The sequence below is a fragment of the Panthera onca genome, chromosome A2 (genome assembly GCF_046562875.1).
Source record: "Panthera onca isolate mPanOnc1 chromosome A2, mPanOnc1 haplotype 2, whole genome shotgun sequence".
Classification (NCBI taxonomy): domain Eukaryota; kingdom Metazoa; phylum Chordata; class Mammalia; order Carnivora; family Felidae; genus Panthera; species Panthera onca.
In genome coordinates, this window is record NC_138340.1 from 79,417,891 (window position 1) to 79,433,277 (window position 15,387).

At 39.4% G+C, this 15,387-nt stretch overlaps 1 protein-coding gene across 22 annotated transcripts in view; it reads left to right on the forward strand.

Annotated features, from left to right (window-relative positions):
* Positions 1 to 15,387, forward strand: part of SRPK2 (SRSF protein kinase 2) — a 393,623-nt gene that overhangs the window by 161,224 nt on the left and 217,012 nt on the right. Inside the window, exon 1 of one of the 22 annotated variants that reach the window (XM_060633806.3) lies at positions 10,406 to 10,507. The exons of the other annotated variants lie outside the window; for them this stretch is intronic. Within the exon in view, the coding sequence (XP_060489789.1) occupies positions 10,416 to 10,507 (92 nt within the window). The 5' untranslated portion in view covers positions 10,406 to 10,415. Of the gene's footprint in view, positions 1 to 10,405; positions 10,508 to 15,387 lie in introns of those variants that run through there. 22 annotated transcript variants of the gene reach the window in all.

Sequence of the window (15,387 nt, forward strand, 5' to 3'; positions counted from 1 at the left end):
AGGTCATGATCTGCGTGGTTTGTGGGTTTGAGCCCTGTGTCGGGCTCTGTGCTGACAGCTCGGAGCCTGGAGCCTGTTTCGGATTCTGTGTCTCCCTCTCTCTCTCTGCCCCTCCCCCACCCACACTCCGTCTCTCTCTCAAAAATAAATAAACGTTAAAAAACATTTTTTTTTAAAAAAAGAAAAGAAAAATAAAAGGTCTTTTGCGCCTTGCCAGGAAAGGCTCTGTGAGAACAGGTCTAGGTGGCCATGCACATCTGGTGGTGGGCTGGATTGCTATCAAGTATGTATAGAGAACATTCCAAGAAAATATAATTGTATATCAACAGGTTTTCATATACTAGTACAGCCTCATACTACTTAGCACATTTTAAAACTTGAAATAAATCCTTGTTTGTTTGTTTTTTAATTTTTTTTTTAACGTTTATTTATTTTTGAGACAGAGAGAGACAGAGGATGAACGGGGGAGGGTCAGAGAGAGAGAGAGGGAGACACAGAATCCAAAACAGGCTCCAGGCTCTGAGCTGTCAGCACAGAGCCCGACGCGGGGCTTGAACTCACGGACTGTGAGATCATGACCTGAGCCGAAGTCGGCCGCTTAACCGACTGAGCCACCCAGGCGCCCCTCCTTGGTTTTTAATAAACAATACTCAAAATATGTAAAATTTAAGCCAGTAAAAGTCATTTATGTAGCAAGCGAAAACTATACGTTCAAAGGGTTTCCAGTATAAAGAGTTGTGCAGCCACCACCAACCAACCACCTAGTTTTAGAACATTTTCATCACCCTAAAAAGAAGTTCTTAGGCTTGAGTAGTCATCCCCATCCCCCCTTCCGCCATAAGCAGCTACCGATCTTCTGTCCCTCGGTTCTGGGAATTGCATATAAATGGAATCATTCAGTATGATCTGTAGTGACTCTGGCTTCTTTGACTTACCATAACCCACATGGTAGCATCTATCAGTACTTCATTCCTAATTACTGTTTTATTGTTAATGGACATTTGGCTCGTTTCGCCTTTTGGCCATTATTAGTAATGATGCTGTGAACATTTACGTGCAAGTTTTTGTTTCGATGCGTGTTTTAGTTTCTCTTTGTTACATACCTGCTGGTGGAATTGCTGTGTCATATGGTAACTCTTGAACTTTTTGAGAAGTTGCCTCCCGTTTTTCAGATGACTGCACCATTTTCCTTTCTCATAAGCAGTGTGTGAGAGTTCTACTTTTAGCACATCCTTGTCATCACTTGGTATTACCTGTCCTGTTGATTATTACTGATTTTTGATTATTATTCTAATAGTCATGAAGTGGCATTATTGTGGTTTTGATTTTCATTTTTTTGATGGCTGATGATGAACATCTTTTTTAGGAGATTTATATAGTTTTAGCTCTTAACATTTAGGTCTTTGAGATATTAGGAGTTTTTTTTGTGTGTATGATGTGAGTTAGGAATCCACTTTTCCTTTCCATGTGGATATTCAATTGTCCCATCACCATTTGTTGAAAAATCTGTTGACTGTGATATGAGCGTTTATTTCTAGAACTTTAATTCCTGTTTATCTATGTGTGTTGTACCACACTGTGTTGATTACTGTACCTTTGTAGGGAGTTTCGAAGTCAAGAAGTGTGAGTCTTCCAATTTTGTTCTTTTTCAAGTTTGTTTTGGCTATTCCGGGCCCTTGCATTTCCATATGAATTTTAGGAATGGCTTGTCAATTTCTGCCACTAAGGCAGCTGTTATTTCAGTAGGGATTGAATTGCATGTATAGATCATTTGGGGACATATTGTCATCTTAACAGTATTAAGTCTACTGTCCATGAGCATGGGATGTGTTTCTGCTTATTTAGGCCTTCTTTAAATTCTTCCAATAATGTTGTTTGGTTTTCATAGTATAAGTTTAGACACTATTTTGTTAAATTTATTCCTAAGCACTTTATTCTGTTTGATGCTGTTGTGAATGGAATTTTCTTAGTCTCATTTGCCTCGTGCTTTTTAGCAGAGTTGTGTTGTATACACATACCATGATCGATCAGATGTTATTAATAAGGCCTCTCTTGATGCACATTTAGGTTCCAGTACATTGCTGTTTGCAGACATTGTAACCGTGAGTGTATCAGTAAGATGAATTCTGGTAAGGTGTGCTGAGCCAAAGGGTATTCAGATTTTGGACTCACGTGTCAAATTCAAAATGAATATACCCTTTCTGTTTATAATTTTACAGCTTATTTTTCAAACTTCCAGTAGTGGGCTGTATAGGAAAATGTTCCAAACTCTTGTAGTTGATCTTATTTACTTATTAAAATAATAGTATGCTAGAAGAAGTTCATGCTGCTAGAATATTGCCTATAGCAGTGTTGTCTCATAGAGCCTTCTGTGCTGATGGAAGTGTTCTGGATCCGTACTGCCTAATACCATAGCCACCAGGAGTACATGGCTGTCGAGCACTTGAAATGAGGCTAGAGTCACTAAAGACATGAATTTTACATTTTATTAAGTTGTAATTAATTTGGCTAGTGGCTATTGAATTGTATAATTACAGTTGCTTTTAGATTTAAAACTTGGGGAAGTTTGCAGAAGCCTCGTCCAGAGTGGTACATGTTGCATTATTTCCGGAGCCGCGTGAGGCAATTGTGAGTGATTATGGTAAGTTTCATCAACATACAGGTCTCAGTAAACAGTTCTTTATTTGTAGCAGTTCTCCCTATACTCATTTGACTTCATACTGCCTACAAACAGAGCTCTTAGATAGAAGCCCATGCAGGTCCTAGGTTTGCTAGTTCTTTTTTTCTTTTTCTTTTTTTAGCGTATATCTCATCCTAATGTAAAAGGTAGGCTTCCATGAGGTTTTTATGCATGTGTATTCTTCAAAATCTGTATTGAAATCTATGAATTTATATTGGTGATTATAGTATGGGTCATTGCTGTGGATGATGAGCTGGGAAGTCAAGAATCTGTTGGTGCCTTTATAACTTTGTACTTCGTGAACTAGGCTCTGCCCTTCACCCTCTCATTCATCATTTATCCTTGGCACTCTGACCTGCTTGGAAAGGCTTCAGCTGCCACCTGTTTGCTCAGACATCTACTTCTGTTTACAGCCCAGACCTTCATTTCTTACTGTGGATTCTATATACCAAGCAATCCACTGTATTCCTACACTGCTGGGCATCCCATATGCCTCTCAAACTGAAATGAACTTAAAACAGAAGTAGGTTTTCTCTGAAAACCCTTCCTCCTTCTCCTGTCTCTGTTCTCAATGCAGTCTTACTACCAGAAATTGAGGAAGCAAAGACCCACCTCCAGCAATGGAATGACCAAGTTCTGAGCTATGTTTTTTACCATCTCCTCTCTGGACTCCTCACTAGTTTCCTTGCTTCTGGCTTTTATCCTTTCTACCCATTCTACGTACCAGTTCCTTATGTTCTTTGCAGAAAGCAAATCTTGACCTAAAATTACATTTCAGTGTCTCCTACTTGCTTTAAGGATAGAGCCCAGGGGTGCCTGGATGGCTCAGTTGGTTAAGCATCCGGCTTCAACTCAGGTCATGATTTCACAGCTCGTGAGTTCTAGCCCTGCATCGGGCTCTGTGCTGACAGCTCTTGGAGCCTGGAGCCTGCTTCGGATTCTGTGTCTCCCTGTCTCTTTGCCCCTCCCCCACTCTCACTCTCTCTCTTTCTCAAAAATAAACATTTAAAAAATATTTTAAAAATAAATAAAAACATTAAAAAAACAATAATAATAAAAGGATAGAGCCCAAACTCCTTAGAACTCTGAGTCATTCCTCTGTGAGCTGATTGCTGCAGAAACTCTTGCTTATCTCCAGCCACACCACTCCAGAGGCTGTTTTAGGCCTTTGTGCTTCTGGTCACCCTGTTACTTGGGCCTTGGGCCTCCACCCTACCTCCCACCCCTAACCTCCACACCTCATTCTGGTCAGTATCTTAAGATCTCAGGATGAGATGTTTCTGGCTCAGCCTTCTGTCATCTCCTTTTCCATAACAGTACCTGGGAGCATTCGATTTATGTTCACGTGTTCATGTGACAAGGCATTTCTCCCACCCTGTAGACTGTGTATCCCTCAGTGCTGGGCTCCCAGGAAACTTCCTGGAATGTGGCACACACTATTCTATTTGTAGAATCAAAGGATGTCTTTTTTACATGCCTTTGAACTCTGATTTAAACTTTTCTGACAGTCTTTATTCCACTTCAGTAGCACTGTTTTTCCCAGGTCCCACAAATGTTCTGTAAGATATTAACAGTTTCAGTGGCCTATGAATTATGTAGCCCTGTCATATATATATTGTTAGGTGATCAGTCAACTTCTTTGTGGTCTAAAATGTTGGTTAGTTGGGAAGCAGGTTTGTTTACTTACATCTTCATCAACTATTAGTTGGCTGTGTTCCATATTCTAAAAAACAACGTAGTCTTAGAAAATAAGAAGGTCTAAACTTTCTGGCTTGGAATTATGATTGTTTCCATTAGTATCTGGGGCATACTGGGGCACCTGGGTGGCTCAGTTGGTTAAGTTTCCGACTCTTGATTTCGCCTCAGGTCACGATCCCACAGTGGTGGGGTAGATCTCTGGGTCGCACTCCACGCTGAGGCTGCTTAAGATTCTCTCTCCCTCTCCCTCTGCAAATAAATACATAAACATTAAAAACATTGGGGGGACATACTTTTTTTTTTTTTTAACCTGTCTTTTCCCATAAAAGAATTGGCTCCCATTCTTGAATACCCAGCTTCTTAATTCCTTTGGCCATTTTAATTAAAAAAAAAAAAAAAAAAAAATGCCCAGGCCTCACTGTTGAGGCCAAAATATGATAAATTAATATGAACTGCTCTGTTACTTACTGAGAACTAACTTGGCAGCTGTACTCATTTTCTTTTTTTTTTTTTTTTTATTTTTGGGACAGAGAGAGACAGAGCATGAACGGGGGAGGGGCAGAGAGAGAGGGAGACACAGAATCGGAAACAGGCTCCAGGCTCCGAGCCATCAGCCCAGAGCCTGACGCGGGGCTCGAACTCACGGACCGTGAGATCGTGACCTGGCTGAAGTCGGACGCTTAACCGACTGCGCCACCCAGGCGCCCCTGTACTCATTTTCTATTGCTGTGTAACAAATTACCACACACTTAACAGCTTAAAACAATATGCGTGTATTAGCTCACAGTCCTGTAGGTCAGAAATTAGGGCCGCGCAGCATGGCTGGATTCTCACTGGACTGAAATCAAGCTGTTGGCCAAGACTAAAGTTCTCTGTTGGGACTCAGAGCACTCTTCCAAGATCACTGGTCATTGGCAGAACTTACTTCCTTGCATTGAAGTCCTTGTTAGTCCTTCTAGCTGTTGGCTGGGGACCGTGCTCACTCTGAGAGGTCACTCGAAATTCCTTGCTCTGTGGCCCTAATGGGCAGTTCACACCGTGGATATTTGCTTTCTTCTCAGCCAGCCAGAGCACGTCTCTTTAACTTCTAAGACCAGCGAGAAAAAACTCTCTACTTGTAGAAGGCTCATGTAATTAGGTCAAACCCACCCAACATCACTGCCCAGTTGCCATGTAACATAATATAAAGATGAGAGTGATGTCTTATTCACAGGATCTACCTGCATTCAGAGGAGTTGGGAATTCTGCAAGGATGAGGGTCATTGGGACTCATTTTCAGAAGTTGGCCTACCACAGCCGACACTTAACATTCAGGTTCAAGTTACATAAAGTTTAGAAGCGTTTTCATTATAGAGGAACACATAAAACTAGTCTGGGTTTTTCTCCTTAGCTGTGCAGCTTTACCCAGTGTTACAGCAAGCCTTTTTGGATAAGCTGTTTTGAGAGAAAATATGTATTGATTGATTCTACCCTTAAGCAGAAATGGCAGATTGCATATTTCTCTGACTAACAATTTACCATCAAGAATGGGAAAGTAAGAAGGAGGGAGGGAGGAAGAGAGTGAGTTGTAGATTAGGTGGTGGACATAGGAAAGAAAAAAATTGCCTTTGTGTGAATGTTCCTAGGAGAAATTCATTTGGAACTTCTTTTTCTTTATATTTTGGTTAAAACTGAATAAATGAATTTCTTAAATTGTGTCAGTTGCCATTTAGGTTGATAATAAAGGAAAGGACTTCTTTTTCTGCCAAATGTGAAGTTTACTTGTCCTTTTCTCTGCTCAAAAGAAATAGCAGCTGGAAGGAAGTGGGAACTCCCATCTGGTTGCCATGGCAATTTAGAGCTGATCGTGCATGCATTTTGCTAGGGTTCGGTTTTCCTCCCCTTTGTGGTAGAGCAAATGTACTTGAGAAATACAGTATGCAGTAGATAAACATGATAAAATCATCTTAGTATTGTAATATTTGAAGAAAATATTTTGTGTTTTTTCTTAAACTGCATTTTTTATGTTTGGAGTAACGGGAATATTTACTTGTGTTTAATGTAGGGCAAAATAAATGTAATTCTTTGTGAAAAACCTAAATGACTAGTTTCTAAATTTTTTACTCTAGTTGCTAAGGGTGGTACATTGTTGATGTCATATGAGAGCATGTTCTTTAAATTCGTGCCTCGTGTAAACTTGGACATTTAGGTAGACTCTCAGTCTGGTTTTTACGGAACTATGTATTACCTTTCACTGTAAATGTGGCTGGGCAGTTGTGAAGGAGACCATATGTAGCAGGTTTTCTAAATCTAAAGATAGTTATTTCTAATTTTTCTTGGAGAGTGGACATTAAAAGATAGTATACGGGGTGCCTGGGTGGCTCAGTCGGTTAAGCACCCAACTCTTGATTTCTGCTCAGGTCATGATCTCACAGTTCATGAGATTGTGAGATTGAGCCCCGTATTGGACTCCACGCTGGGTGTGGAGCTTGCCTAAGATTCTCTCTCTCCCTTGCCTTCTGCCCCTCTCTCACTTGCAAGACATGCTCTCTCTCTCTCTTAAAAAGAAAAAGATATTATATAGTTGTGCAACCTTTTGTTTTTTAAAAAACAGCTTTTTGCAGGTGCTCTGTACCTGTTAACAGTCAATCCCCATTCCCCTTCTTCTTTCTTTCCCCTACCCTCAGCCCTCAGCAACTACTAATTTACTCTGTTCTCTATACATTTGCCTAGTGTGGACATTTTTATATAAAATGGAATCCTATAACATGTGGTCTCTTCTGCCTAGCATTTTTCATTTAGCGTAATGTTTTCAAGGGTCACCCATGTTGTAGCGTGTGACAGTACTTTCATTCCTTTTTATTGCTGAATAATGTTACCATTTTATTTAACCACATTTTATTTATTCATTTATCACTCGATGCACATTTTTGGTCTGCTACGAATAATGTCCTATGAATATTTTCGCACAAGATTTTGTGGGGACATATGTTTTCATTCCTTTTGGGTATTATACCCGGAAGTGGAATTGCTGGGTTATGTGATAACTCTGAATTCAACGTTTTTAGGAACTGCCAGCTTGCAAAGCAGCTGGGCCATAGAACACTACTGTTACAATTCAGGGTTCTACTTTCTTCATTCTCGACAGTACTTGTCATTGTGGTTTTGATTTCCATTTCCCAAAGAACTAATGATGCTGAACATTTTTTCATATATTTATTGGTCATTTATAGGTCATCTTTGGAGAAATGTCTATTTTAATCTTTTTCCTATTAAATTTTTTTTTGTCAAGTTATGCAAGAGTTCTTTTTACATTCTAGATACAAGACCCTTATCTTGTATGGTTTCCAGATACTTTCTTCCATCATTACATGATGACTTTACTTTCTGGTGGTGTTGAAACACAAAAGCTCTTAATTTTGATCAAGTCCACTTGCATATGCTTTTAGTGTCAAATCTAAGAAACATTGTTGAGCCCAAGATCATGAAGATTTACTTGTATTTTTTTCCTGTGAGTTTTGGAGTTTTAGCTCCTTTATTTAAGTCTTTGATCCATTTTGAGTTAATCTTTATGTGTGTGTGAGGTAGGGTTATGACTTCATTTTATTGCATGCAGATAACCATTTGTCCCAGTACCATTTGTTGGAAAGACCATTCGTTCACCATTTAATTGTGTTGGCACCCTTGTTGAAAATATTTATGGGTTCCCTGCATGGCTTGCTAAGGGCTTCTAACAACCCTTTTTTAATTATTATTTTTTAATTTAAATCCCAGTTGGTTAACATAACAATTTCAGCAGTAGAGTTTAGTGATTCATCACTTACATGTAACACCAAGTGCTTATCCCGACAAATGCCCTCCTTAAAGCCCATCACCCATTTAGCCCATCCCCCCATCCAATACCCACCAGCAACCCTCTGTTTGTTCTCTGTATTTAAGAGTCTCTTATGGTTTGTCTTCCTCTCTGTTTTTAAATTTTCTTTTAATGTTTATTTTTATTTTTGAGGGGGGTGGCATGAGCGGGGGAGGGACAGAGAGAGGGAGACACAGAAGCCGAAGCAGGCTCCATTCAGAGCGTGATGCAGTGCTTGAACTCATGAACCTCAAGATCATGAACTGAGCCCAAGTTGGATGTTTAATGAACTGAGCCACCCAGGCACGCCCCCCTGCCTGTGTAAATTTTTTTTTTAAATCCCTCTCTGTTTTTATCTTACTTTTGCTTCCCTTCCCCTATATTCATCTGTTTTGTTTCTTAAATTCCACATATGAGTGAAATTATATGATACTTCTTTTTCTCTGACTGACTTCGCTTAGCCTAATACACTCCAGTTCCATCCATGTTATTGGAAATGGCAAGAATTCATTCTTTTTGGTCACTGAGTAATAAATATTCCATTGTATATATAAACCACATCTTCTTTATCCATTTGTCAGTTGATGGACATTTTGCTCTTTTCATACTTTGGCTATTGTTGATAGTGCGGCTGTAAACATTGGGGTGCATGTGCCCCTTCAAATAAGAATTTTTGTATCCTTTAGTTAAATACCTAGTAGTGCAACTGCTGGGTTTGGGTAGTTCTATTTTTAATTTTTTGAGGAACCTCCATACTGTTTTCCAGAGTGGTTGCACCAGTTTGCATTCCCACCAACAGTACAAAAGGGTTCCTCTTTTTCTGCATCCTTACCAACATCTTGTTGTTGCTTGAGTTGTTGATTTTAGCCATTCTGACAGGGGTGAGGTGGTATCGATCTCATTGTGGTTATGGTTTGTATTTCCTTGATGATGGGTGATGAGCATTTGTTCATGTGTCTCTTAGCCACCTGGATGTCTTTGGAAAAGTGTCTATTCATGTCATTTGCCCATTTCTTCACAGGATTATTTGTTTTTTGGGTGTTGAGTTTGTAAGTTCTTTGTATTTTGGATACTAGCCCTTTGTCTGATAACGTCATTTGCAAATACTTTCTCCCATTCCATCGGTTGCCTTTTAGTTTTGCTGATTGTTTTATCTTGATGAGGTCCCAATAGTTGGTTTTTGCTTTTGTTTTCCTTGCCTCCAGAGACATGTCAAGTAAGAAGTTGCTGTGGTGAAGGGCCTGTTCTCTCTTCTAGGATTTTGATGCTTCCTGTCGTACGTTTAGGTCTTTCACTGATTTTGAGTTTATTTTTGTGTATGGTGTAAGAAAGTGGTCCAGGTTCATTCTTCTGCATGTGGCTGTCTAGTTTTCCCAACACCATTTGCTGAGGAGACCATCTTTTTTCCATTGGGTATTCTTTCTTGTTTTGGCAAAGATTAGTTGGCCATACATTTGTGGGTCCATTTCTGGGTTCTGTGTTCTGTTCCATTGATCTATGTGTCTTGTTTCTGTGCTGCCACCATACTGTCTTGATAAGTACAGCTTTGTAATATAGCTTGAAGCCCAGAATTGTGATGCCTCCAGCTTTGAATTTCTTTTTCAACATTACTTTGGCTATTTGGAGTCTTTTCTGGTTCCATACAAATTTTAGAATTGTTCTAGGTCTGTGAAGAATGCTGGTGTTTTTTTGATAGGGATTGTATTGAGTATGTTGATTACTTTGGGTAGTATCGACATTTTGACACTGTTTGTTCTTCTAATCCATGAGCCTGGAATGTTTTTCCATTTCTTTGTGTCTTCAATTCCTTTCATAAGCCTTCTATAGTTCTCAGCATATATGTTTTTCACTGTTTTTGTTAGGTTTATTCCTAGGTGTTTTATGGGTTTTTGTGCAATTGAAAACAGGATTGATTCCTTGATATTTCTTTCTGCTGCTTCATTATTGGTGTATAGAAATGCAACTTATTCCTGTACATTGATTTTATGTACTGCAACTTTGTTGAATTCATGTATCAGTTCTAGCAGTTTTTGGTGGAATCTTTTGGATTTTCCACATAGAGTATCATGTCGTCTGCAGAGAATGAAAGTTTTACTTCCTCCTTGCTGATTTGGGTGCCTTTTGTTTCTTTCTGCTGTCTGATTGCTGAGGCTAGGACTTCCAACACTATGTTGAGCAACAGTGGTGAGAGTGGACATCCCTGTCATGTTCCTAACCCTATGGGGAAAGCTCAGTTTTTCCCCATTGAGGATGATATTAGCGGTGGGTCTTTCATATGTGGCCTTTATGATCTTGAGGTATGATCCTTTTATCCCTACTTTCTTGAGGGTTTTTATCAAGAAAGGATGCTGTATTTTGTCAGATGCTTTTTCTGCATATATTGAGAGGCTCATGTGGTTCTTATCTTCTCTTCTATTAATGTGATGTATCACATTGATTGATTTGTGGATATTGAACCAGCCCTGCATCCCAGAAATAAATCCCGCTTTATTGTGGTGAATAATTCTTTTAATGTATTGTTGGATCCATTTTGCTAGTATCTTGTTGATGATTTTTGCATCCCTGTTCATTAGGGAAATTGGTCTGTAGTTCTCCTTTTTAGTGGGATCTTTGGTGTTTGAATCAAGGTAATGTTGGCCTTGTGGAATGAGGTTGGAAGTTTTCCTTCCATTTCTTTTTCTTGGAACAGCTTCAAAAGAATACATGTTAACTGTTCTTTAAATGTTTGGTAGAATTCCCCTGGAAAGCCTTCTGGCCCTGGATTCTTACTTGTTGGGAGATTTTTGATTAGTGATTCAATTTCTTTACTGGTTATGGGTCTGTTCAAATTTTCTATTTCTTCCTGTTTCAGTTTTGGTAGTTTATATGTCTCTAGGAATTTGTCTGTCTCTTCCAGATTGCCCAATTTGTTGACATATAATTGGTCATAATATTCTGTTATTATTGTTCATATTTCTGCAGTGTTAGTTGTGATCCCTCCTCTTTCATTCGTGATTTTACTTATTTGGGTCCTTTCCTTTTTCTTTTTGATCAATCTGGCTAGGGGGTGATCAGTTTTGTTAATTCTTTCAAAGAACCAGCTCCTGGTTTCATTGATCTGTTCTGTTTTTTTGGTTGTTTTTTTTTTTTTTTTTCTTCTTTGATATCATTGATTTCTGCTCTTATCTTTATTTCCCTTCTTCTGCTGGTTTTGGGCTTTATTTGCTGTTCTTTTTCGAGCTCTTTTAGGTGTAAGGTTAGGTTGGGTATTTGAGACCCTTCTTCCTTCTTTATGAAGGCCTGGATTGCTATATACTGCCCTCTTCTGACTGCGTTTGCTGCATCCCAGAAGTTTTAGACTGTCGTGTTGTTATTTTCATTGGCTTCCATGTACTTGTTAATTTCCTGTTTAATTTCTTGGTGAACCCATTCATTCTTTAGTAGGATGTTCTTTAATGTCCAAGTATTCATGGTCTTTCTAAATTTTTTCTTGTGGTTGATTTCAAGTTTTATAGCATTGTGATCTGAAAATATACAAGGTGTGATCTTGTACTTGTTGAGAGCTGATTTGTGACCCAGTACAGGATCTATTCTGGAGAATATTCCAGTGCACTCAAGAAGAATGTGTATTCCTTTTTAGGATGAAGCGTTCTGAATATATCTGTTAAGTTCATCCAGTCCAGTGTGTTATTCAGAGCCATTGTTTCCTTGTTGATTTTCTGCTTAGAAGATCTGTCCATTGTTGTAAGTGGGGTGTTGAAGTCCTCTACTATTATGGTATTATAATAAATGAGTTTCTTGATTTATATATTCGGGTGCATTCACATTGCGTGCATAAATATTCACAATTGTTAGATCTTCTTGGTGGATAGACCCTTTAATTATGATATAGTGCCCTTCTTCATCTCTTGTTACAGTCTTTATTCTAGAATCTAGTTTGTCTGATGTAAGTATGGCTATTCCAGCTTTCTTTTGATGACCATTGGTATGATAGGTGATTCTCCATCCCCTTACTTTCAATTTGCAGGTGTCTTTAGGTCTAAAATGAGTCTCTTGTAAGCAGCATACAGATGGGTCTTGTTTTCCTATCCATTCTGATACCCTGTGTCTTTTGATTGAAGCATTTAGTTTATTTATATTTAGAGTGAGTACTGAAAGATAGGAATTTAGTGTCATTGGGTTGCCTGTAGAGTTGGTGTTTCTGGTGATGTTCTGATCCTTTCTAGTTTTTGTTCCTTTTGAGGTTTTGTTTTGTTTTGTTGTTTCTCCAGAGTACCCCCTTAAAATTTCTTGCAGGGCTGGTTTAGTGATCATGAACTCCTTTAGATTTTGTTTGGGAAACTTTTAATCTCGCCTTCTGTTTTGAATGACAGCCTTGCTGGATAAAGAATTCTTGACTGCATATTTTTCTGATTCAGAATATATCCTGCCATTCCTTTCTAGTCTGCCAAGTTACTGTGGATAGGTCTGCTGTGAACTTATCTGTCTTCCCTTACAGGTTAAGGACTTTTTTTTTTCCCTCTTGCTGCTTTCATAATTCTTTCCTGCCTGTATATGTTGCTAATTTGACTATGATATGCCTTGGTGATGGTTGGTTTTTGTTGAATCTAATGATGGTTCCCTGTGCTTCTTGTTTTTTGATGTCTGTGTCCTTCCCCAGATAAGGAAAGTTTTCTGCTATAATTTGCTCACATAAACCTTTTGTCCCTTTTTCTCTCTCTTCATCTTCTGAGACTCCTATGATTTGGGTGTTACTACCTTTTAATGAGTCACTTGAGTTCTTTAAGTCTTGTATCATGATCTTTTGCCTTTGTATCCCTCTTTTTTTTTCCTGCTTCATTATTCTCTATAATGCTAATTCAATGCTTGATCCATTCTTGGTGTTGTGGCATCCATCTATTTGAGATTGTATCTTAGTTGTAGCATTTTAAATTTCAGCCTTACTGTATTTTATAGCTTTCTTTAAAAAAAATTTTTTTTAATGTTTATGTATTTTTGAGAGAGACAAAATATGCGCAGGAGAGGGGGAGATAGAGAGACAGAATCCAAAGCGTGCTCCAAGCTCTGAGCTGTCAGCACAGAGCCCAATGTGGGATTCGATCTCACAGACTACGAGATCATGACCTGAGTCAAAGTTGGATGCTTAACTGACTGAGCCACCTAGGCACCCCAGATTTTATTTCTTTTGTCTCTGCAGAAAGGGATTCTTTTATGTCTTCTATGCTTTTTTCACCCCAACTAGTATTCTTATTATCATGGTTCTAATTCTAGTTCACACATCTTATACCTATGTTGATTTAGTTCCTGGCTTTCATTTCTTCCTGTTCTTTCTTTTGGGGTGAATTCATTCGTTTTGTCATTTTGGAAGAAAAAAAAATTAATAAAATAAAAATTAAAAACAAAACAAAATATCAAAAAAAAGGAAGCTAGATCCTAGGTGAGTTTTGTTCTACTTGTTGAAAGAAGTTTTATGGAATACAGGAAAAAGGGAAAGGAAAGGGGAAAAAAAGGTAAGAAGAACTTTGAAAAGTAAAAAACTCATATATAATAAAATAGAATTAAAGAAAATAAAATGAAATAGAATAAAAAATTTTTAAAAATAAAAAATGAAGTAAAAAACAAGTTTTTCTTTCTGTATCTAAGAAAGAAAGAAAACAAAGAAAAAAAGAACATTTTAAGCAAAAACTGAAGCAAAGAAAACGAACACATAAAGGAACCAGCAAACAGAATGAAACCTGAATGAAGTTACATCCAGTGTCCCTTAGAACTGAAACTACGAAGGATTCTATAGTCCATACACTAAGCTGGTGGAGTGATTTATGTTGGTCTTCTGGTGCCTGTGCTTGGAGGGTGCAGATGGGTGGAGCTTGATGTAATTGCTCCATTCTCCACTAGGTGGCTCTGCTTAGCTTACTGGGGTGGATCCATGTGCCTGTGTGCTGTGTGTGCACAGGGGAGGTGGAAATGGCTTCACCCAGCTCCCTAGTATCTAGCACAGGAACTTTGAGTTCTCACTGACCCGCGATCAAGCCCCTCCTTTGTCAGCCCTCTGTCTACTCCCTGTCTCTACCCTGTCCGTGTTCAAGCTGTCTGCTGCCAGGTGGCACCTCCTTCTAGAGTTTTATCTTAGATGGGGTTTTGTTTCAGAATTCCACGCTTCAGAGTCCCCGGTGGCTTGGACCTATGCTGACTCTCTGGGGAGGGTCTTACTGAGTGATGGCCGAGTGCCACCCTACGCCAGAAAAATGTTCATGCAATCGCAGTGGCAGTGATTCAGAGATTATGGCAAATCACAACACCCAGCCAGTGCCGGGTTTCATGGCACTCTGGCATTTGAGTCCCTATACCAGCATATGTGCTGCTCTCCAGGGTCCACTGGGACCTTTGCCCCAGGGGAGGCCATATGGCCTCTACCAAATACACTCCAAGCAGGGCAACCACTTCTCCCTGTGTGGCACACAGACCCCTCAGACCCTGCAGCCTGCTCCTGGGGATTCGCCCTACTTCCTCACCAGAGCACTGCCAGGCACTGAGCTCAGGAACTTCAGAGTCTATGCTCCACTGTTTATAGAATCCTGGTGGTATTGAATCCTCTTCTTTCTCCCTGGCAGTGGTTTTGGGGAACAGGTTTCTTGTTCAGTCCCCTGCGAGGGTTTTTACTCTTTCTCTCTTTCTCTCTTTCTCTGCAGCTACTTTGGTGGGGAGTGCTTTTCTTGTACGATCCCGATGCACTGCTCTCTCTGCCTTTCTCTTTCTCTCTCTGCCAAAATAGCTCACCACCCTCCACGGCTTCTTTGTCTCCCCCGGTTCACCTGCCTGCACTGCGTATGTGCCAAGTTCTACGGCTCAAGTTACGAAGATTGTTGCGTTAATCCTCAGATCAATTTCCTAGGTGTTCAAAGTGATTTGGTGCTGATGTAGCTGCATTTCAGGGAGGAGACAAGCTCAGGTTTCCATGCTGCTCCGCCATCTTGACTCCTCCCCAGTGCTTCTAGTAATTATTCTGTGAAATAACTTTTTGATGGTTCTCATTAGGATTGATGAAAAGGTACTTTTAAAATCTGTGGGTATATTTTTTAAGTATGTACTTGGTGATATAAACTGCCTGCTACCTCTGGATCTTTTAAATAGTTGAGATTTAACCAGGCTTAATTAAAGTAATACCGTGGAAGCCACAAGAATCCACTTTGAAGAATCC